The sequence below is a fragment of the Ixodes scapularis genome, unplaced genomic scaffold, assembly GCF_016920785.2.
Source record: "Ixodes scapularis isolate PalLabHiFi unplaced genomic scaffold, ASM1692078v2 PGA_scaffold1__304_contigs__length_218370807, whole genome shotgun sequence".
Lineage (NCBI taxonomy): Eukaryota > Metazoa > Arthropoda > Arachnida > Ixodida > Ixodidae > Ixodes > Ixodes scapularis.
In genome coordinates this window covers 67,402,016-67,424,803 of record NW_024609846.1, presented here as the reverse complement: position 1 = coordinate 67,424,803, position 22,788 = coordinate 67,402,016, and the positions used below count along the sequence as shown (strand labels likewise).

The 22,788-nt window shown below is 45.5% G+C and overlaps 1 protein-coding gene across 3 annotated transcripts in view; it reads right to left on the bottom strand.

Annotated features, from left to right (window-relative positions):
* The window catches only part of LOC115320984 (male-specific histamine-binding salivary protein-like), a 115,123-nt gene that overhangs the window by 56,902 nt on the left and 35,433 nt on the right, over positions 1 to 22,788 (bottom strand). For all 3 annotated transcript variants that reach the window (XM_040216480.2, XM_040216479.2, XM_040216481.2), the window contains exons 3-4: positions 5,619 to 5,782; positions 5,452 to 5,546 (exon numbers count right to left, since the gene is read on the bottom strand). In XM_040216480.2, the coding sequence (XP_040072414.1) occupies positions 5,452 to 5,546; positions 5,619 to 5,782 (259 nt within the window). The remainder of the gene's footprint in view (positions 1 to 5,451; positions 5,547 to 5,618; positions 5,783 to 22,788) is intronic.

Genomic DNA, 22,788 nt, shown 5'->3' with positions numbered 1-22,788 from the left:
CTACTGCCCAATACTGATTTATACTAATGTTAAAAATGCGGAAGCATTAACTGTCCCATGGAGCGAAGTCGGTGTTATCTGATGTCTGTAGCAGCGAAAAACGGCACCTGAATACCCACTGGATAAGGGAAACGGCACCAACATAACCATTCGCTGAGAGGAACGGTACCTGAATTCCCATTTTGACTGAGCGAAACGGCACGTGAATTCCCATTCTCTGAGCGAAACGGAACATCAGTTCCCGTTGGCTGGGCGAAACGGCACATCAATTCATATTGGCGGCAAGCGGAAGCTCCTCAAAAAAATAAAACACAAAGAAAATGCATTGTGACGCAGATATCTTGTCGCAGAACCCGAGGAACCGGCGGGGGTTGCCGCGCCTGTGCAGTGGGGGAGCGCATGTCACCGCCGGAGAGCCTTTCGCATTCCTACACGTAACGTAAGCAGTCTTAAGTGCCTCTGCTGAATTTTTTACTGCCTTTACAGCGTTCAGACTACAATCCTAGCTGTATTAACGTAATAGTTATATTGAATCAAGCATAAATTATATTTTGTTCTTAGGCAGCTTGAGCTTATTGAGAGATGTTGACTAGTTGATTGCAAATATTAAGTAAGTTTTGTATCCCTGCCAAACAGAAAATATAATATATCTTTCTTAAATTATATTATAGGATTGAGTCACCTCGCAATCCTCATTGAAGGTACGAAAATCGCAAGCTGATTTGCGAAGCCTATAAATGTACTCAATGAAAACTATATTAATCTTGCAATGTGACCTTGGCATAATGATAGAATTCAGTGCCTGGATGCGTTAACATCGCTTACATGATTGTGACACCTGCCTAGATGTGTTCGCGTGTAGTACGTCTACAGGATTTTTATCCGTGATCTGTTTTGCTGCGTCCAATCACTGCGGTTCTCGCCATTTCGTCAAAGAATTTTTGTATAAAAATACGCATTCCCACAGCAATATTTACGTGAGTCAATGTTATCGACTTAATAACATAAAATTTTTCTGGTAGACGTCTTTTACGCATACCTCGTCCAACTCCTTACCGATTATAATGCGGTGTAATATTTTACCCATGTAATAAAGTGTTTTCTAGACCATTTGCTCTTTGCAATTTTGTTTTTCCTAATAAGACACGCTTGTATTGTTACGACGGTCGATCCACGCCCGTTGCCTTCGCTTCGGCGCTTCGGCGCGCGCCCTCGATGGCCTTCCTTTGCGACGTCACGAAAGGAGCGCTGCGGCCTTAGCTTCTATGGGGTGTTGGTCGGCGCCGAGGATCGGGGTGCCGGCGACTCGTGCCACTTGACAGCTAATGCAACCGCCGACCGGTCGGTTACTAGTTTTGTTTTCGGAACAAAAGAAAAATACAGATATGCAGATAGAAAATAAATTACATTATATTTTCGTGATGCGCCAAAAACGTTTTATAGAAATTACCGTTAAATGTTATTACTGTTATATAAAATTACTGTTATTAATGCTAATGTGAACGCCGCGAAACTCGGACTTGGACCGGGGGTCGGTAAAGCCCCGACTCCTAATGTCCCTTCAGGGTCATTAGGGCTCGGTAGGAGAGCGCGCATCGAGGAACCCTCGTGCCGTATTTCCGGCATCTGCAAAACATTTGCGGTTTTCGGTATATTTCCTTTTCTGTTTCCCACATGATTCTTTCTGCCTTGAATTGAAAAACTTTTGACAATGTTATAAAATATCATTTCTGATACACAGTACGTACATTTGATGTTGCAGATGCCGCAAATCCTTCGATCAAGTGAAATTCAGTTCGCAGGATTACCTCATAGATGGCGCCAGCGTGCCAGTGTGTTCTCTCGTCGTAAGATATTACAAGAACTCGGTCCTAAGCAGACGCATGTGTGTGAACGGGATCTTACGCGGAACGTAAAACCGCAATAGATACTGTGCTGTGTAAATCTAGACTCTCAGAAAACAAAAGGGTATATATACTCTTACACCCCTTGTCAGATATTAGCCCCGAGAAGTTCGTGTGGCGCCCCCTTACGGCGAACCGGGGTGACGTCACGGCGAGGAGAGAAATTTTCCCCGACTCGCCCCGCTCGCCTGGTGGAGGCTGTGGCGACGCTAGCTGTCGGCACGCTGGTTTCTGTCATATTTTTTTTCGGCGTGTTTTTCGCAGGAAGTGTAAATTTTTATATTTGCCTTTATTGAGATATGGCCTGTAGCTACAGGCAAAACTTCAACCAACATTTTAAGCATGGCTGACAGGGCAGGCAACGCATGAATCTCAGCTGGTATACGAAAAAAAAATGGCCACAATTGCAGGAGAATCACTATAGATTTACATCTCGCACAATAAATGCTGGTGATGGTCTGAATGAATTGGCCGGTTATGTATACTATTTTTTTTTTTTTTTTAAACAAGATTGCCGAAGCAGGAAAGCTGCATGCTGCTCGAGCAACATGCTGAATACAGGCTGGGCCGCGGAGAGAGAATCACAAGTAAAACAGCCCAAGTGCAGGGGGCGAGGTAAAAAACAAAAAACAAGGAACCTTTATTATATACATGTCTCGCATTTGACCTTTGCTGGATTCAGATATTATTTCAATGGACTACACGGGTGATATCTGTGGACTTGTTTATATCAACCCTCAAGTAATGTATAACAAAAGTAAGCGAAGGTGTCTACCTCGTTATTAGTCCCTTAAAAAGATATTACAACGAAATTTCGGCGCTCATTGTTTGGTCTGTATGTGTTCAAAGGAGCGTCATCACATCGAACATATCAATATCTTGTTAAAAAAGTCACAAAAAGGAACTTTAGAACAAATTAAACGATCAGCAAAGAGCACCTGGTGGATGTCGCTAACGCGTCGTTTGTAGTGCCCGTCTAGGGAACCTTGACAGCTAGTGACGGAGGTTGTCTCGCCTCCGGCCACGACGATAGAAGAAGGGCAGGACAAAGTCCCCTCTTCCCAAGAATGCCTTTTGTGTGTCGCAGAAGTCGCTATTGTCCCCCTAAAAGATTATATAAAATTAACCCGTCACTCAAAATTTGTACAAAAGCAGCCGCTTCGGTGGCTGGAACGACTAGGCCATCCTCTCAACGTCATCCTCGCCGTAGCTCTGCTCGTCCTAAGACGACCTACGTCACGATTGCATTGGATGTCACGTGGTTTCCGCTGGGCCTTCTCCGAGCGCTTGCCAGAGTGGGCCGTTTATAACGAAAAATACAGCCACCAGGCTCAAAATATAAACGTGCGATTGTCATTTACGGATATTGTGGATCATATTCAGCCTATTTTTGAACAAGACGGAAATATTTCAAATTTCGCTGAAGTATCCCTTTAAGCCCTAAAATCGAGATTTTACTTAAATCGAATTGACTAAAATACCAGAACATTTTCTGATGCAGACTGTCGCCCTTCACAGGTTCTACGTTTTCTGCTACTATACCCGTTTTCACCTCGAAAAAAAAAAAAAAAACAATTTTCGCGCATTGTTCGTACGCGCGGCGAAGTAGTTTTTACGATTTTTGGTCGTGGAAGAAAAAAGCGTTGCTTCTGGTGTTTGAAATGTTTACGTTCTGATAAGATAACACTCTTATGTTACCTTATCACTCGAATATATCTTAATTATCAACATAAAGGGGGAACTCAGTAATGGTCCGCGAGGAGTCGGACTTGTTTTACTGCGGTTCTTGAGGTGAAAACGGGTGCTGCACCTACCACTGGACAGGCGTTCGAATGCTTGCTTTTACTCCTGTTTTCCTCTGTTGTCAGAGAGTACAGCTGTAGGGAGTTTGTAGGCTGAGGAAGATTTTGGGGACCTGCAGCAGTGTCTCTTTTAATTGGAAATGACAATTCAGACAGAACGGTGTAATTTCCGAAGACCCAAGGCTGGTATAAAGAATGTCAGGAATAAGTATAAGCATTTCAAGTGACGGCCCTATTGCTTTGCATATTTTGGGCAGTTCAATACATATCATGCAGGCAACTGGGGGCGATTCCGCCGTTTTTGCTGCTACCATACAATCTAATTTCCACTTGCGCATCTCCTAAGAAATATGCCTTCATACGTGTATAAACTATATAATCAATTCACGAAGAAGCTACATTTATGTAAAAAAACCTGTTTCACGAGCACTTCAAAGATCATCAGACGCAGGGCCTTCAAAAAGATCTGTGAACCAAGGGGGATCGGTGGCCAAGTGGTCTAGCGCACAGCAGCTCGGAGCACGTGGAGCGAAAGCTCGCGCTGCAGAACCCAGGCATCCTGGGTTTGAGCCCCACCCTTGCCCGTTTCGATCTGGATGAGCATCGTACCGGCGTGCGGTCGTGTATCACTACTGCGTGATGCACGTTAAAGACCCCAGGCTAGCGGTTGTACCGCAGTGGCTCAATTTCTCATCTACAGCTCGGAGACTCGTCGCCCCATGTGAGGCAGACCAAGTTCTAGGCTGTATAAACATACACACAACGCAATTTTTTCTGTGAACCAGCGCATGCAGAGTGACAGCGCAGAGTCGGGGTCGCGAGCTAATTTGCCGACCACCCAAAGGCCCATGATATAAATGCCACTTCAAATGCCTTGAAAGTGGGATGTAATATCGTCCTAAATCATGAACGTGCGAGGAACAGAATTTCAGCGTCTGAAACACTTGCGCCACCACTTCACCGACCCCTCGCAAGATTGCCTTGTGTCGTGTGGACGGACGGGGAGGTTCATCGCTGGAATTGCCTCCACCAATAGCTCTCGGGATTTGTAACCTAATTTTAAAGGTAAAAGGGACAAGCAGGCTTATGAAATGTACGGAAGCACGTCAATATCGGCCTAACTCAACGTCCTGTACACCGGGTAAACGAAGTCCAGCTCTTCGAAGAGCTTGCGGAACACAACGCCGAACCAGGAAACCGGTGCTGGGAAGCGAGCCGATGCAAGACCGCGGAGCGGAGTCCTCTCCCTGACATCACGGTACACCTCACCCAATGAGGGCGCGGCGACCGCAGCGACGCTAGTGTTCGCTCTCGGGGCTAATACGAAACGCCAAAACTTCAGTTCGACGTAGAGCACACTGACGTCGAGCCGTCGTTCCCAACTTTAACAGTCGGCTTGATAGCCGAGTGGTAAAACTTATTGAAGTAGCTAATGTACGTGTTATTCACTACAAAAAAACAAAAAGTTATCGCGGTTTTCTTCGAATTACTGCAAAACCTCAGTGTTTCTTTTCTGTAGTTTTCGATACATACTTTAGCTGTTTAATGTGGTATATCTCACTGTTCTCAAGTACCTCGTAAATTTTGAGGCCGTCTGTTCGAAGTCAGCGCTCTGTGCGTCGAATTGAAGTTTTGGGGTGTCGTATATAGGGCAAGGTGTGCAAGAATATACCGTTTTTTTTTTCTTCTGAGAGTGTACGGTATGGATACCTAGATTTTAAATAAAGTAAGAAATTCCGGCTTACATTTGTCAACTCCTTCCGTATCAACCATTTGGATGGTGTCGCCGCCTGTGCTGCCGTCTGAAGGAGCCAGCGTGACATGCACGGTCTTTTTTATCCTAAATTATAAAGTCAGTTCCTTGTAATCAGGCGAAACAAAGAAGGGTAGCCAGGGGAAAGTGTATACTTACAATGACTTCTTAGCGTCCCAGTATTGGATTGTGCTCGTCGCGGTCTTGGTTTCTTGGTCTGCGTTCACCAATCGTATGGAGACACACTCCCCGGTGCCTCCGAGGCCATCAGCATTTTCGTAGGAGCGGTACTTGAGGTAAAAAATGTTAGGCAGAGTCACAGTCTGCAAAAAAAGATATTGAAAAAAATCACTGTCTTGAGCTGAACCCAGTGCGGTGTCTATACTTCCTCCAACACTCTAAACATTCTGCAGCGTCTGCTCTTCCGCAGAGCACTTAGGAGAGCCATCGCTGCAATCCATGAATGACGGAACTGATCATATGTTTAAATCTAAAAAAAGAAAACTTCCTGCGCCGTGGCACTGAGCTTAAAGCTTCACCTGGCTAAATGCCACAACTCAAAACGTTATACCTTTTTAGAGCTTGAAATGTTGTTTTTTTGCGCTACCCGCCATTCCTAAATTGTGTCTGTTCGTACGTCCGCTCGTCTGTGCATTTTCCGCCAAATTTAGGGGGAAAGGTGTCGTCATTACTGACGTCACGTGCCCTATACACTTTGGAGAAAACGACGGCACAACACCTACCCTTCAACTAAGTTTCCCCGCTAAATTTAGCGGGAAAATTCACGTAATGTGGCCAAAACATCACTTCAGTTGCACCTCCTAAATATAGCTGAGAATTGACGTCACGTGACTTGTACACCAGCTCAGTCAGTTGATAAAAAGAGCGGGAAAATTCACCCCCTCTCACTTAGACGCCAATCCAGTTTCCTCGCTAAATTTGGAGGTGAAGTATAGTTATGTGACAGACCGATCCCCTCACCAACTCCGTATACACATAATGAACAGACCGATTTCACTAAGCTGTCTGCGCATGCATGACGCCGCCATAACTTTAGTTCACTGGAGGCAGACGGCAGTGCATGCGAGGGTTCGTGCCATCTTGTGCTACAGGCGTGCAGTGCCCTAGCGGGGTTGTCGCACGTGCAGGAAGACTAAAGTTCCCTCGATGCTTGGCGGAAGCGGTGGCGTAGTCAAACTGGCTGATTATAGGACCTTAAAAATAAAAATCGCTGGCAATTAAAAGAAAAAAAAAAGTTTCTCCTGCCGGAACATGTAATCTTGAGCTCCAGAGACGTGGGCCAAACGCGCCCCACCACTGGACTCGTTCGTCTGCATCGCCGTCCGCCGTTGACCATGGCAAAAGTTTGGCGCCATATTGTTTTACGAAAATGGAGTTCCGCCTCGTAGTTTCACAATGTTAAATCCATCTCTGAAATACACCGTTGACGACAAGTTCACGTTGCTAACTGCAGGCGCCGATTTGAGCTGCTTATTTTAGCCTCCGCATTTTAGACACCCTACATATTGCCAGTCATAAATTCACAAACACCTTTGACTCTGACATTTTAAGTTTAATCTTTTTACTTATTATTCCATAATTTTTTTTTAAGATATAGCATTTAATTTTTTTTTCCAATATTGTTCACATGGGGGTACCGTCTGTATATAATTTGTTGGTCTAGTAGTTTATAAAGGCACTTTTTACAGCACTTCAAACATGTTCTAAGGTCAAAAGTTTCGAAACTTCCACGTGCGAAAAAAAACACCCATCTTTGAATTAAAAAAAAAAAAAAAATTAGGTGAAGCATTTTAAACCACATCGTCGTGTTTTTAAATGAAAGACATGCTGCATTATTTTTTGTCTTCGTCTGAAATATAGCGCTTCAAAACGGACATATTGGCTACATTGACATTTTACCCAATATTGATATTGATATTGTACCTTTTTTAAGCTTTACTGTTCGGTTTTTTCTGATATACTTTCCTCAAAAGGATATATCATCTATATATAAACTAATGCTTTAGCTTATGAATTAAACTATCAATGGCGCTTCAAACATGTGTCAAGGTAAAAAATTCCGCAACTTCAACATGCATTAAAAGAAAAGATCTTTGTTTTTGTTATTATGTAGGCGAAGCATTCTACACAATATCACCACGTTTTCATAAAGGAGGCGTGTTGCGTTATTTTATTTCCTTCTAAAGTATAGCGCTTCGAAAAGCATAAATTTGGCTACTTTTACATTTCGAATTCCTATTATTTTTTATTTCGTGGTGTTTAAAGGGGCACTGACACATCAAAATCATAGTTTTTTTTATTATCCGAAACGATTGAAAACGATGCCGGGACATTACCCTCAAAATTTGAAATTTGGGAATTCAGTATTCGTGAAGTAAAAAAACAATTTCCAAATGCCGAATTCGAAGTTCCCGCGCGATCGGCGCCGGTGCCTTGACGTCAAAAATTGCGGAGACCTGAGAGTCCCCTTTCTTTCACCACTCCCTGCTGTTGCCATGGCGACCCAAAGCGAGGAGGAAAGGAGCGAGCGGCGGCGTTCCGGCGGACCGGTTTTGAGCGGTGTCGCCTGTTTTCCGTTGGAGGATACAAATCCAGGAGACGGCACCACAACGAACTCCCGATTTTTGGTATTTCAAAAAGAAGGGCCGTAGTGCGTTCGCAATTGCGTTAAAAAACATGTTTTAGGATTGCCGTAATTAAATGTTATAGAGATGTCGCCTACAAAGCTTCTAAATTTCCTGATTTTTGACGTCACCGATCAAAAGAAGCGAGGAGGCGAGAGGCGGGAAAATCAAAAGCCAAAAATAAAAAGGCGCGCGCGCGCGGGAAGTTTTTTTTTCGCGATGCGGTTTTTTTTGCGTGTCTATGATTGCAACTTGCATCGTTTTAGACAATAAAAATAAATACGACCTTTGGGGTGTCAGTGCCCCTTTAAATACCTAGCATTGGAATTTTTTCTACTAATATTCACATAGGTATACCAATTATCTGCATATACAATTGTTGCTCTACATTATAAGCAAAATAATAGCAACGCTCCAAACATATCCCAAGATAAAATAAAAAAGTACCTCAAATTGAAAATGCAAGTTAAAAAAATCTTTGGTTGTATATATACATATATATATATATATATACAAAGACTTGTGTCGTTTTGATCCTGGGCCAGGGTACATTTAGGAAAATTTAAGTTAAAGTCCGGAACAATTAAAGTGTTAATTACTTTTGCGTTATTAACTTTTTAAGCATTGTGTTTAAGGGCATTGTTTTAATTAGAAAATTGCTCAACATCATCAAAAACAGTAAATCAATGCCAGGAATCCGAGACATTCGCTTTAGTTTCATTGCGTGACGACACGTGGCGTCCAAGCCCGAGCGGAATTAAAGCCCTTCTATCGTGGGAAAAGTGTCGCCATTCATTGTTGTAGAAATGCTCGAGGCACGTGCCGCGCGTCACTGCTGGGTAGAGCACGGCGTCTGAAATCTAGCTCTGTGGTGCGTTGTGTCGCCACGATCTTCAAAGGGCTGCACGTTCGCTACATTTAAAACCTGATGGGGCTTTAAAGGGGCGGGAGGTGCAACGATTTTAAGATTAAAAGAATTTGCATCTCGTCATTTTTACGTTGTTTATCGTGTCCCGGAGGATATAGAAAACATCTTTCCACATAATCGCAAACACAAAGTCGAGCTTTTTCCCCCACCTCCAGCCGCGAGTGGCAGCCGAAGGAAGTACAGCGAAAAACTTACGTGACCCAGCTCGCCTCAAAGCTGCAGCATACCGCCCGCTAATGTCAGCAGAGAAAGGGAGAGTAAGCGTTCTCCGAGAGAGCAAGCGAGAAGCATACGGCACCCCGAATTATGTCACTAGGAGGGGGAGCAAGTGTGACCCTGAAGACTGGGAGTGAGTGTAAGGGTGCCAGAAATGCCAATGTTTATCTCTTTTTTTACACAAAAGCTAGGATACGCAGGTGAAATTGGTTTTGTGTTCTTTACTTTAGAAGTGTCAGAGGGTAGCTTCCACAAATGTCTGACCGAAGTCTGAAATCGTCCCCCCCCCCCCCCCCCCTCCTTTTTAAGCGGATTACGTTTCCAAACTCCTATCTGCTTTCCTTTCCGCCTCCTCCGCGGCTCCGCCAATCTTCGGATCCGAAGAGGAAGCATCATGTAATGCCGCAAGGTCGTACTGTGCTAAAGACGGCTCGGGACCTCGGAACTATCCAAGGCCAGAGCTGAGCACGCATAGCGCAGAAGCGCTAAATGTTCACTTGCTTCGCGCGCTTGAAATGCGAATTCGATCCGGCGGCCAGTGCGCATTTTAAAGGGATACTTCAACGAAATTTGAAATATTCCCATCGTGTTCAAAAATAAGTTGAATATGACCCACAATATCCGTAAATGACAATCGCACGTTTGTATTTTGAGCCTAGTGGCTATATTTTTCGTTATAAATGGCCCACTCTGGCAAGCGCTCGGAGAAGGCCCAGCGGAGACCACGTGACATCCAACGCAATCGTGACGTAGGTCGTCTCAAGACGAGCAAAGCTACGGCGAGGCTGACGTCGAGAGGATTGCCTAGTCGTTCCAGCCACCGAAGCGGCTGCTTTTGTACGAATTTTGAATGACGGGTTGATCTTCTATAATCTTGTAGGGGGACAATAGCGACTTCTGCGACACACAAAAGGCATTCTCGGGAAGAGGGGAGTTCCTCCTGCCCCTCTTCTCTCGTTGTGGCCGGAGGCGAAACAACCTCCGTCACTAGCTGCCAAGGTTCCCAGACGGGCATTACAAGCGAGGTGTTAGCGACATCCACCAGGTGGTCTTTGCCAATCGTTTAATTCGTTTTAAAATTCCTTTCCGTGACTTTTTTAACAAGATATTGGTATGTTCGATTTGATGGTGCTTTTTTGAACACATATAGACCAAAAAATGAGCGTCGAAATTTCGTTGTAGTATCCCTTTAAAGCGAAAAATATACACCATAGAGAATTTCGTCTTATGTATACGAGCAAAGTTGAAGCTAGAAGCGCGAGCCGAACGCGCTGGGTGTTCTTACCTCGCACGCCCGCTCGTGCAGGAATTGTTTCACGAAGCATGATTGCGCGTGTAGCTTCGGCTTTGCTCGCATATAAGGTAAAAACTTCAGTGAACTAGAATTAAAGGTAGTCTTGGGACCGGAGCGGCTCGTGTGAGGCATGTGGTGTAGATCGCGATTAGCGGCAAGGTGTTTTGGTGGCGCCCTCCTATAGTTCCCCCTTGTGGCGTCATTACCTTGCGAACAACAAGTTCGATGGTGTTTGTAAATAGCATGGTGGAAGCCTGAAATCATTGCGCTCTCAAAGCAACACTGCCAACACCGTCGAAATTAAAGTTCTTTCATTCCTCTTATTTCCGTCGATGGCATACCCTTTTCGACGTCATAGTCAGCTTTTGGGCCAATCGTGGAAGGCCGACCACACAGCATTGACAGTAAGGTCAGTATGGTCGTGGTTGTGCGCGTGCACCGCGTGCACTTGCGCGTGCGGCGGGACGTGTGGACTACGGTGACTTTCTGCAGCCCTATCGACTGCAGGGCCGCGATTGCTGTCTATACTCGCGCAGCCTCACATGCTCCCATTGCCGAGCCGCGGCGGTCCAAACACTACCCCGATTCTTAGTGTACTGTAGTAAAACGAATGGTGCTTTAATGCGCAGGTGTCTGTTTGAGGCTGGGCTTTCTCATTGTTATCTTTAAAGTGTGTTAGACAGGGTCTTCTGGAACGAGCTGAAGTTCGTCTTACCTTAGCATTGACTATGTTTAGCCATGCATGGTAAAGGCGCGAGCTAATTGTTTTGGGTCACTCCTCGGCGGCTGCGCGAGCGCTCGTGCAGCGAGGGCCAGTCGGGGCGGCCAATGGTACCCGCGCACACGTGCACAGCCTTTAGAGTTAGTCCATGCTAAGATTGGAGGGATCGGTGGCCGACTTCCTCTCCCATGTAATAAAAAAAAAAAAAAAAAAAAAAAAAAAAAAAAACGGAGATCGGTGGTTGAGTGTGCTAGAGCACACCAGCTCGGAGTACATGGAGCGAAAGTTCGCGCTGGAGAACCCAGGATCATGGGCTAAGTCCCCACCTCTGCCCGTTTAGATCTGGATGAGCATCGTACCGGCGTCCGGTCGTGCACCACTGCTGCATGAGTGATGCACGTTAAAGGCTCATAGCGGTTGCACTGCACTGGCTAAATTTATCATCTACAGCTGGGTGACTCGTCACCCGTTGAGGAGACCGAGTTCTAAGCTGTGTAAACATAGATACACCCCAATCTTTTTTTCAATGCTAAGATGAAGTCAAGTATGGCTTTGGACGTGAAACGGTGGCAGAATCGTGTCAACTACATATTTGTCTGTTTGTAAACAAGTTCACAACCGCCCACTATTGGCAAACTCATGCGCGCTTCCGGTTTTCATCTTCGTTTAATTTTTTTTTTGCGTCCTTTTGTTTCCTGTAGAGCCCGGAACGCAAGCAAATTCATATAAAGGTATAATCCGTAACGCGAAGCACGCTTTGCATTGCAGATGAACAAATAAATACATCACCGGAAGTCTACTGGGGCATGAAGCACTCTGGCGCTCTCGTAATATCAACTCATACCGAGCGCGCGGTGAATAATCGGCATCAGGTAGTACAGAAGGCACCCAGGTGGTACCAAGGGTTGAACCTCACCGAGAAGTCCAGCAGGAGAAGCTCCACCTCCAGCTCGCGCTTGTCACTCTCCGTGACAAGCGCGAGCTGGAGGAAACGCAGACCCACGATTTTTATCCGGCGTCCCCTCCGATTGAGCATGGGACGTTAAAACCACTCAGCTATTTTTGTTTATTGCACTTAGCTAAAAGTGCATGTGGCGTTGCGAGCTTGAAAACTCGTGACGAGGCACGTGGCATTGGGCACGATCGCGCGCATATCATAAGTGAGTGTGTCGGAGTCCAGGGGAGGAAGTACACTCACGTGCTTCGGAGGAAACCGACAGACGCAATGTGCTAGTGTATAACCACTGTGATACCACAGGACACGCGAGATATTGCTAAAGCGCGAAACACATGTGCGACGAAACCGTCCGACCCGGCGTCCGATCAGGCAATATGACGGTCGGACGCAGCTTGTTTGGTCGTGTCCCACGCAGCGTCGGAACGGCGTTGCGGCATGCGACCGACTGTCCAGGGGTGGTTGCGGTGGTCGGATAGCCGCGGCCAATGACGACGCAGGTGGCGGGAACGTCATGAGGACGTCACGTTTCGGGGAGCGGGCTATTCAGGAGCAAGGATCCGGTTTCGAGTCCCTCTTCCTTTTCTTGGCATTTCCGGGGAGAGGAGGAGAGCCCGCGCACAGCTTTATTCAGCGCTCAAAATGGCAGAGGGAACGTGTGCGTGCCTGTCCCTTCCACTGCAGAAGGGCGATCTTAGGAAGTCGGGCAACACTCACTGGTCACGGAACTGGGCGGAGCAGATCGGAACCGTCGGAACGACGCGTCGCAAGCTCGGTCGGAAACATGTGTCTCGGATAATCGCTTGCGGCGAGTCGGAGCAGTGATCGGACGTCGGATCGGACGTCGGATCCGACGGTTTCGTCGTACATATGTGTTTTGCGCTAAAGGCCGGTTCAGCGTTTAACTGCGTTGCGTCCGCCTGCGTCTTTTTTAAAGATATTACGATAATTTTCGTACAATGGCGGCTCGCGCCGTCTCAAGCGAACGCAGTGGGGATTAGCCCAAGCAAACGCAGATGTCTGAAGGCCCATACGCACATTCGCGTTCGAGCGCGGTGCGTTTCGTAGCGGCAAGCGGACGCGTTGCGATGCGAAGAGCGCTTGCACCATGCTTGTACAAACAGTTGCGCTGACACGCAGTCAACCGCAGTCAAGAGCCAAGAAGAACGCGCTATCATCACTAGCGGCTCACCAACAGTAAGTGAAATCCACGGCAACATGGCGGCGCCCAGCGACAGCGCCGAAGTGTTCGATCTTGGGACAATGCCTCTGGCTTCCCCGACATTTTGTCGAACTTGAACATCGCAGCCTTGTAAGAACCAGTCCCCATCGCTCCCCAAAACGAAAAAGCAAGCACTGCGAGCGGAGAACCAGATACGTCTTGCCGAGTCGGCCGAGTGGCGTGAGCGGACACGTCACGTTATTCAACTCACAGATTCGGGATGAGGTTTCGACTTAACAAATTCATCACATAAACCCACGGATACTGTTCCTGCCCGATTCCCCACGGAGCCCTGGCAGTTGTGGACTGCTGTTTCAATCGTGAACCCTGTCTTTTTTTTTTTTTAAGGCGCACAAATTGTGAAAGTGTGGTATGTATAGGTGGATGAAGATGAAAGTCTAGGACTGTTTCAAAATGTCCATTTAAAACTATTTTCACGTCAATCACTAGTATAATTCGCAGCAACGAGTTTGACGTCAACCATCAAAATTAATATTCACAAAGTTTATAATAAACACTCTTAGAGATTTTTTCACATGTCCACAGCCAGAACACATATCGACAACCAGAAATGTCTAGTAACAATCTGTTTGCTCTTACCTCAGATGGTCTTGTGGAATCAGGGATACATACAGAAAATTGCGTACTTTGACATAAAACAACTTTACGATATACAAGTTAAGTATCTACAGCAAATAGTCAGATTTATGTACGAAGTATTCATAAACTCACTAAAACACTATTAGACAAAATATAAAAGTACTCTCCCAGAGCGTAATATATATAGTCAGCTACGCTGCAGTGGCAACTGAACCTTCTCAGGCGACTTTTCTGCCTTCCTGAGCAAAAAGCAACTTGCCAAAAATGTGCTTAGGACTTAGTCCTCGGAGCGAATACACGCGGCTTGCGGTGCGAAAGACAAGATTGAAAAATTCACAGAAAAATAATTATGGTAAATATCAAAATGCTCTCTCGGATATAATAATAGGCATACAGAAGTATGTAATAGGAGAAAAAATAATTTTTGTCAGACGATTTGTGTGGCTTCCTCAGCGAGGGACAACTGCCCAAAAAAACGTTCGGACTTAGTCGCCATAGCAAAGACAGCCAATGTTTGTTGCGAGAGACCAGATTGAAAAATTTATAGAGAAATAAATATTGTTAATATTTTAAAATATTCTCCCCGAATATATAAATAGGCATACAAAGGCACGTGATAGGATAAAAACGAATCTTCTCAGATGATTTGTTTGGCTTCCTCAGCGAGGGGCAACTGCTCAAAAAAACGTTCGGACTTAGTCGCCATGGCAAAGAGAGCCAACGTTTGTTGCGAGAGACCAGATTGAAAAATTTATAGAGAAATAAATATTGTGAATATCAAAATATTCTCCCGTAATATACAAACAAGCATACAAAGGCACGTGATAGGATATAAACGAATCTTCTCAGATGATTTGTGTGACTTTCTCAGCAAGGGGCATGTGCCCAAAAAAACTTTAGGACTTAGTCGCCATAGCAAAGAGAGCCAACGTTTGTTGCGAGAGACCAGATTGAAAAATTTGTAGAGAAATAAATATTGTTAATATCAAAATATTCTCCCAGAATATATAAATAGGCATACAAAGGTACGTGACAGGATAAAAACGAATCTTCTCAGATGATTTGTGTGGCTTCCTCAGCGAGGGGCAGCTGCCCAAAAAAACGTTCCGACTTATTCGCCACAACGAACAGAGCCGACTTATTGCACAAGGGACGAGATTAAAAAATCACAGAAAAATAATTATATTAGTTATCCAAATTGTCTCCTGGAATGTGATGCTATACATGCCGAGCTATGCATTGAAATGCGAAAGCAGTATAGTCTCGCGGGTGAAATGTTTTCTAGTAATGCTTCTACACGTATTAAAGTAGAGGACGACGTATGGGACGACGTCGAGGACGACGTCTCAGAGATCGAAGCCAAGTAAGGCATCTAGGTCGACCTCTAGGACAATGTCGAGGGTGACATCTAGGACGACGTCGAGAGCGACGTCAAGGACGTCATCTAGGACGACGCAGAGGACGACCTCAAGGACGACGTCTAGGATGACGTCGAGAACGACGTCTAGATGACGACGTCTAGGATGACGTCGAGAACGACGTCTAGATGACGACGTCTAGGATGACGTCGAGAACAACGCCTAGAGGACATCTAGGACGACCTCAAGGACGACTTCAAGGACAACGCCTTGAGGACGACGTCTAGGGCGACCTCAAAGTACCGGTTTACGACGTTAGGCCTTAAAGCGTAATGTTACACCTAACGTCAGGCCAGCGCATACCCGCGTCTCACCCTCACGTCAAACATCTGCGCGTACCGGTTGACGACGTTAGACCTCAAAGCGTGACGTTGTACCTAACGTTGGGCCTGACGTCAGCCCAGCGCATACCCGCCCGACCCCCTCCCCCTTACCGGTGCGCCGCTAGCAGTTTGGCTGGCTCCTCGGCAACGATGACCCCGTTGCTATGGAGCCACATGACGCGTCGCACCCAATGAGAATTTAGGTGTCGTTACACTCAGCCAATGGGAATTTGGGTGGCGTCTTTCGCCGGCTTCACTCCATGGGACAGTTAATGCTTTCGCAATAATACATATTTAACCTGTTGTAATAGTAAATATTCGCAAAATGTTTTGAGCGGGAAATCCGTGCTGGCCCATCCATGTTTTCACGCTACTGCAAGCTCTCGATTATCACAGAACTTTAGACCTCGATAACTCAAGATTGAACGTGAATATCGAAATGCTCTCCTGGAATCAATTAAAGCTAAGATTAATAAAATAACTGTATTTGACTTAAAGTGCCTGTGGCGCCAAGATTTTCTTCCTGGGAAGTGAATGTCATGGTCTTTTTTTTTTTTTTAATGGGGGTCTATGGAAACCGGTTCATTGATTCAGGAAGAAAATATAATGGTCGTGTGGCATCGAATTTCTTAAAATAGGCGGGCTATTAGGTCAATATTATAATCCTCCGAGTACAAAAAAATCCGCGGGTTCTTTAAGGTGTATCCACACGACGGACCGGGCCGCGGACCGATTGATCACGTGATGCGCGGCCCGCGGGCCGCCCGGCTGCAATGAGCATCCACACGGCGGACCAAAAGAGCAGACGACAGAGTGAACGGGCCGGTCTAACCCTCGACCTCACTGCTCCGCCAAAAGCATGCAACGAGCTGCTTTGAGGCTATTTGTAAGGAGCCAAGATGGAGGTTGAACGAAAGAAATTTTTGGCCGCGGTGGCCCTGGCGTTGACTATTGAGGAGGAGGAGGACTTAAGTGAACCGAAAAGGGCATGCATCTATTGTCCCACAGAGCGGGGAATTGCCCCACGAGCGCGATAAAGTCAAAAGTTGCATCGTCGCACCATGCCGCCATCGTCGCACAACAAAAGGTTCGTCTTCTTCGTCTTCAACAGTTGGCGCCAAAAGAACACGACTTTGGATTTAGATTCCAATCCAAACAACAAAAGTCAGCTTGTTGCCAGACTTAGCACTTCAATTATACTAAAAACGCCGCGGTCCGCCGCCAAGGTCCGGGCGAGAAAAGCGCTTGGCATTTCTCACAAGCGCGGGCCGCGGACCGCCGGCGGACCTCGAAAAGCGGTGACGTAAGATCACGTGATGCGCGGCCCGCGGACCAAAACAGCAATTTGGTCCGTCGTGTGGATACACCTTTACTGTACTACAAAAATATATATATATTTTTTTTTGGCCGAGAGATGGCGCAAGCCGTAAGCAGCGGCTAGAGTTCCTGTATACGCTCCGTACGGGAGCCAGAGTTGTGCATTTATTTGTTTTCCCCGCGCCGCCACGCCGCTATTCGCCGAGATCCATCACGTGAGGAGCAAAGCATCCGGTGGCGTGCAAGAAAGCCCCCTTTGCGGTCGCTCCGCCGACGTTTCTCTTGCCCCGGCGTATGTTTCCCTGCTTTACGCCTCCTTTTCCTCCTCTCCTGTTTTCCATGCGCGGCGGCGCGCGCGGCGCCGCTATTCGCCAAATTTAGTCACGTGAGGAGCAAAGCATCCAGCTCGTGCGGGAAAGCCGGCGCTACGGCCACGCGCCGAGGCTGAATGCGCAACTCTGCTACCGTAGGTAGCTATACAGGAACTCTAGCAGCGGCGTGTCCCGGATTCTTGGAGTTGATAGCAACGTCTGGAACCTACAAAAAAGAGCCCCGTTGAATAGAAAGCTCCTCTCTCCCCTCTTTTCATGTGCTGGCCGTAGAGCTGTGAGGATGACGTAAGGTTCAACATATGTATAGTTCCAGGCGAGACAGTTATCGTCACTACATGTCAAGGTTCCTAGACGGGCATTACAAAGGAGGCTTTAGTGACATCCACCAGGGCCGGTTTGCTCATCTTGCGGCTGCGGACGCGGCCGCGGCCAGGGGGGATTTTTACGTCACGTGACCAGCTCCATGGGGACAAGGAAGTACCTAGCGTCCCTGCCTAATGGCGGAGAGATCCGCATCGCTTCAAGCACAAAAGCCTGATTTTGCTCGCAGAAACTGATTGCAGGGACTTTCAACTGGAGTCTAATTGACCGCCTCTTTATACTGTAGGAGCGGCAGGTAAAGTTACGGCCAGGGAGGGCAAATAGGAGCCAAAATAAAGAAAAAACCACACGAGATAAAAGCGGTAGCAGTATTTTTATATACCTCCGCCGGCGCCGCGGCTTGCGCCTTCTGCTGTGGTCGAGAGGTTAAAGCGCCGGTACTTGTCGTCGCGGCGTGAAAGTTCCGAGTTCAAATCGCGCTAGGGAGATCTTTTTTTTTTTTTTTGTATCTTGCGCGTGTCTTACTTTTTAACTGTGATACTTTTTTGGAAATCATTCACTTGCACTACTGCGCCTTACACGCTTTTACTGTTAGTCCCACCTGTTCAATCGAAACACCGGGAAGAAGAAAAAAAGAGATCAACGCAAGTTAACGCGCTAATACAATCATTTCATAATGTTCATTAAAAGAAAACCAAGCTAACAGCATCAGTATGGCTTTCACACAAGCGGAGCCGAAACAAGCATCCTTTCCCCAGCATTTACAATTTTATCTGTTTTTAAATAACGCTCTTGCTACGATTCGTTTCAATGACAAGAGACGCCTATTTAGGACTAACAAAAACTGCAGTTGTAGCAATTAAAAAAAATAAAAAAACAAGCAAAAAAAAAAAAGACTAGCAGCTGTGGATACATTGATTGAGCGAAATCCTACAGGCAAGGCAGTTGGTCAAATGTCTGAGAAAGTAGTAAAACCAAAATAAAAGAGATCATACTTTTACTTGCATGGAATGAGATAAAAACACCTAAAATGACCTTGGATCAAGAAATGGAATTAATTATAATTAATTCCATTTCTTGATCCAAAGTCATTTTAGGTGTTTGCATGAGAGAGAGGGTTTGCGATGGTCGACGCCTGATTCATTTTTGCATTTGGTCGTGATCGTCTGCTATTTTAACTAAAATTCAACAAGTAATGTGTTAATATTACAAAACGATTGCCACAACAAAATGTAAAGAGTATAAATATACTTTTTATCTCATTCCATGAAAGTAAAAGTATGATCTCTCTTATTTTGGTTTTACTACTTTCTCTGACGTTTGACCTGCTGCCTTGCCTGTAGGATTTCGCTCAATCAATGTATCCACAGCTGCTAGTCGGTTTTTTTTTTGCTTTGTTTTTTGGATTTTTTTTAATTGCTACAACTGCAGTTTTTATTAGTCCTAAATAGGCGTCTCTTGTCATTGAAACGAATTGTAGCAAGAGCGTTATTTAAAAACAGATAAAATTGTAAATGCTGGGGAAAGGATGCTTGTTTCGGCTCCGCTTGTGTGAAAGCCATACTGATGCTGTTAGCTTGGTTTTCTTTTAATGAACATTATGAAATGATTGTATTAGCGCGTTAACTTGCGTTGATCTCTTTTTTTCTTCTTCCCGGTGTTTCGATTGAACAGGTGGGACTAACAGTAAAAGCGTGTAAGGCGCAGTAGTGCAAGTGGATGATTTCCAAAAAAGTATCACAGTTAAAAAATAAGACACGCGCAAAATACAAAAAAAAAAAAAGATGTCCTTAGCGCGATTTGAACTCGGAACTTTCACGCCGCGACGACAAGTACCGGCGCTTTAACCTCTCGACCACAGCAAATTTTTTTTTTTTTCTTTATTGCATGGAAGCACAGACGGGTGGGCACATGGGTCATAGTTGCAGTTTTGAAACGAGAATGCACTGAGATTATACAAGCTTATTCAGATACATTTTCACCAACACTTTTACAATTCAGACAAATTTGCACAGCTTTTCGGGTGCGCAGGACTGAATCGGCTGTATCAGAAATCAGGAAACGAAAGGCACTTTTCAAGTCGCCAGTACCATCTTGGCTTTTCCCCGAGTTCATCAAGGACACTTATTACGTGATTGCATGTTTCGATAAAATTTGATTTGGTAGTCCTTGGTGGTTCAGCGTTTCTGTCTATCATGCGAGTCTTCCAGAGACTATGCATACCAAGCAAAATAAAAAAATCTGCGGGAAATGTGTCTGGATCTTCCACAGGAAGAAAACGAATAGAGTATGCGTTAATATACAAGTCCTTTTTGATAGTCCTTTGAAGCACATCCCAGAAAAGGTATGCATCTGTGCAAAAAATAAAGCAATGCTCAATAGTCTCTGGCGTGTTGTATAAACGACAGTTGACCGACCACGGTACAAAAATTCCTTTGTCACGTAGCCATGGTTTTACGGGTAGTGTGTTAGTATGAAGCTTAAAGAAAAATGTTTTTGCAGTCGGGGGAACGCGCATCCTGCGAACTCGTTTTAAAACATCTTGATCTGTACTGTTTGGATAGTGGCTGCGATATAAAGGGTCTGGAAATAGCGAATCTATCAGGTTATGGTAGAGCTCTTTTCTGGAAACGGTGAATAAATAATCCAAAGAAAAACGCACTTTCAAAAACTCAAAAGCTTCGACGACTTCTTTGAGAAAGCCAAAAGGTCGCGGCATTGCCACATGATCGGATGAAACAACGAGGTCAGGGAGGAGATCCATCAAGTGAGTTTGGAGAAAGGTCCTAATGAACGGGTGGGAAGACGTTCTGAGGAACATGAAACGTGAAACAATTTTCCGTACAAATAAGTGGGTTAAGCCTAGTCCTCCCGCTTCGATAGACCGAAACAGATTGTCGCGCCGCATTGGCTCCCATGAAGAGTCCCATATGAAGGTCGCAAATATCCTATGGAAACGCTGAAGGTGTCCTCGGGCACAGTGAATAACCTGAAGCACGTACCATAGTTTTGCGACTAGGAAGATGTTACATGCAGTAGCGCGGCCAAACACCGAAAGATGATTAGGCTTCAGCATGTCCGCTCTGCGCTTAAGATTTTTGACACTTTCTGTCCAGTAGCGTGAGCTATTTCGAACACATTCTAGTGGCGCGCCAAGGTAAGTAGTTGGCACGCCAGACCACGCCATTCCTGCATAATCCGAGGGCGTTGTCCCCCAAGTCCCATACCGAAGTCCACAGCACTTGGAGGTGTTAACCAGCGCTCCAGCTGCCTTACAAAATTGCTGGGTTAATTGTAATGCAGCGTCGATACTTTGCTTATCAACACAGAAAAAAGCTACATCATCGGCATAAGCCAGAACTTTCACATCACGAGATAACAATTTATAACCTTTTACGTCTGTACTTTTCAGTATACTTAAACACAGAGGCTCCAAATATAATGCAAACAGAAGGGGAGACAAGGGACATCCTTGCTTTACAGATGAATGAAGGTGAATTGGTTTGGAAAGAGCTCCGTTAACTATTAATCGAGTTGTTGCTTCGGAATAACATATTTTTATACCGTTAAGGAGGACTTTTCCTACGTTTATGTGTTCTAAAAGAGCAAACAAAAAGAAATGGCTTACGCGATCGAAAGCTTTCGCTAGGTCAATTTGAAGCATGGCTACTTGATCTTGTAAACTGTCGCAGCAATGAAGAACTGATCGCGCTACGTGAATGTTTGTCTGGATTGTGCGGCCTTTAATCCCGCATGTTTGATGAGCTCCAACCACTCTTGAAATGGCACATTGTAAACGTTTAGTAAGAATTTTGGCAAATATTTTGTAATCGACATTGCAGAGCGCTATTGGGCGATACCCTTCAACAGTCCTTAACTTGTCGGAGTCGGAGCTTTTTGGTATTAACACGGTGTGACTTTGATAAAACGATGGAGGTAACCTGCCATACTGAAGTGAAGCTGTGAAAAGTTCAAGGAGGAATGGGCATATCATGTCTATGTGTTGCTTATAAAATTCTGCTGAGAGGCCATCTGGTCCAGGTGCCTTCGAGCTAGGAAGAGACCCCACGGCCTGGCATATCTCTTTGAGAAAAAACGGTCTAGTAAATAGTTCGGAGTCCTCATCACTCAAGCTGGGCAGCAGTGAAACGAGAGGCGCATACTCTTCATTTGATGAAGGGGAGACCTGACCAAATAAGTTTTGATAGTGTTGTGTGAATGTGTTCATAATGTTGTCGGTATTTCTTGAGTAAGCGCCGTTACATAGCAACTCCGGGATTTCTTTAGCTAAGGCGTGCCGGCGCTCGTCATCTAAAGTCTTTTTAGTAGGTTGTTCGGCCGACACAAGGCGTTGACATCTTGATCGCACAGCCGCTCCTCGGTAACGCTGAAGCTCGTGGCGTTGGAGCTCAGATTTGAGAAAGCAAATTTCCTCATGAAAACTACCTGGTTTTTCGCATTCCAGCTCATACAGTTCGTGAAGGCTATGTGTAAGTGCACGCCTGTCAGCTTTCTCATGATATGTCTGAATACACGCACACTCAATTGCGATGTTTTTAGCTTCTTGCTTAAAACTATCCCACTGTGCAAAAATGGAAAGATCGGTATTACTACGAATAGCCATAAAACAGGTAATTAGTCTCTCATTAAAGTCATTGTTTTTAAGGATATTGCTGTTTAACTTCCACAGCGCCCATTTTGGCCTAGATATTTGTTTGCGTTTCTCGCCTAGCCTCACAGTTACAACACAATGGTCAGAGAAGGATACCGGCGTTACCAAATATTCAAACGTGTGTTCCAAAAGACAACTAGACACGTATATTCTATCAAGGCGTGCGTGGCCAGAACTTTGGAGGTGCGTGAAGCGATTGATGGACGTTCGAGAAGCACCGACGTCACTTAGGCAGTGTTGGCGCACAAGATTCTCGAGAGCGATACTGCTGTTGTCGCGTCTCAGACTGATCGTCGAGCGGTCGTGGGCTTCGCATACACAGTTAAAGTCGCCAAATAGGACAATACATTTGTCGGTGTCAAGAA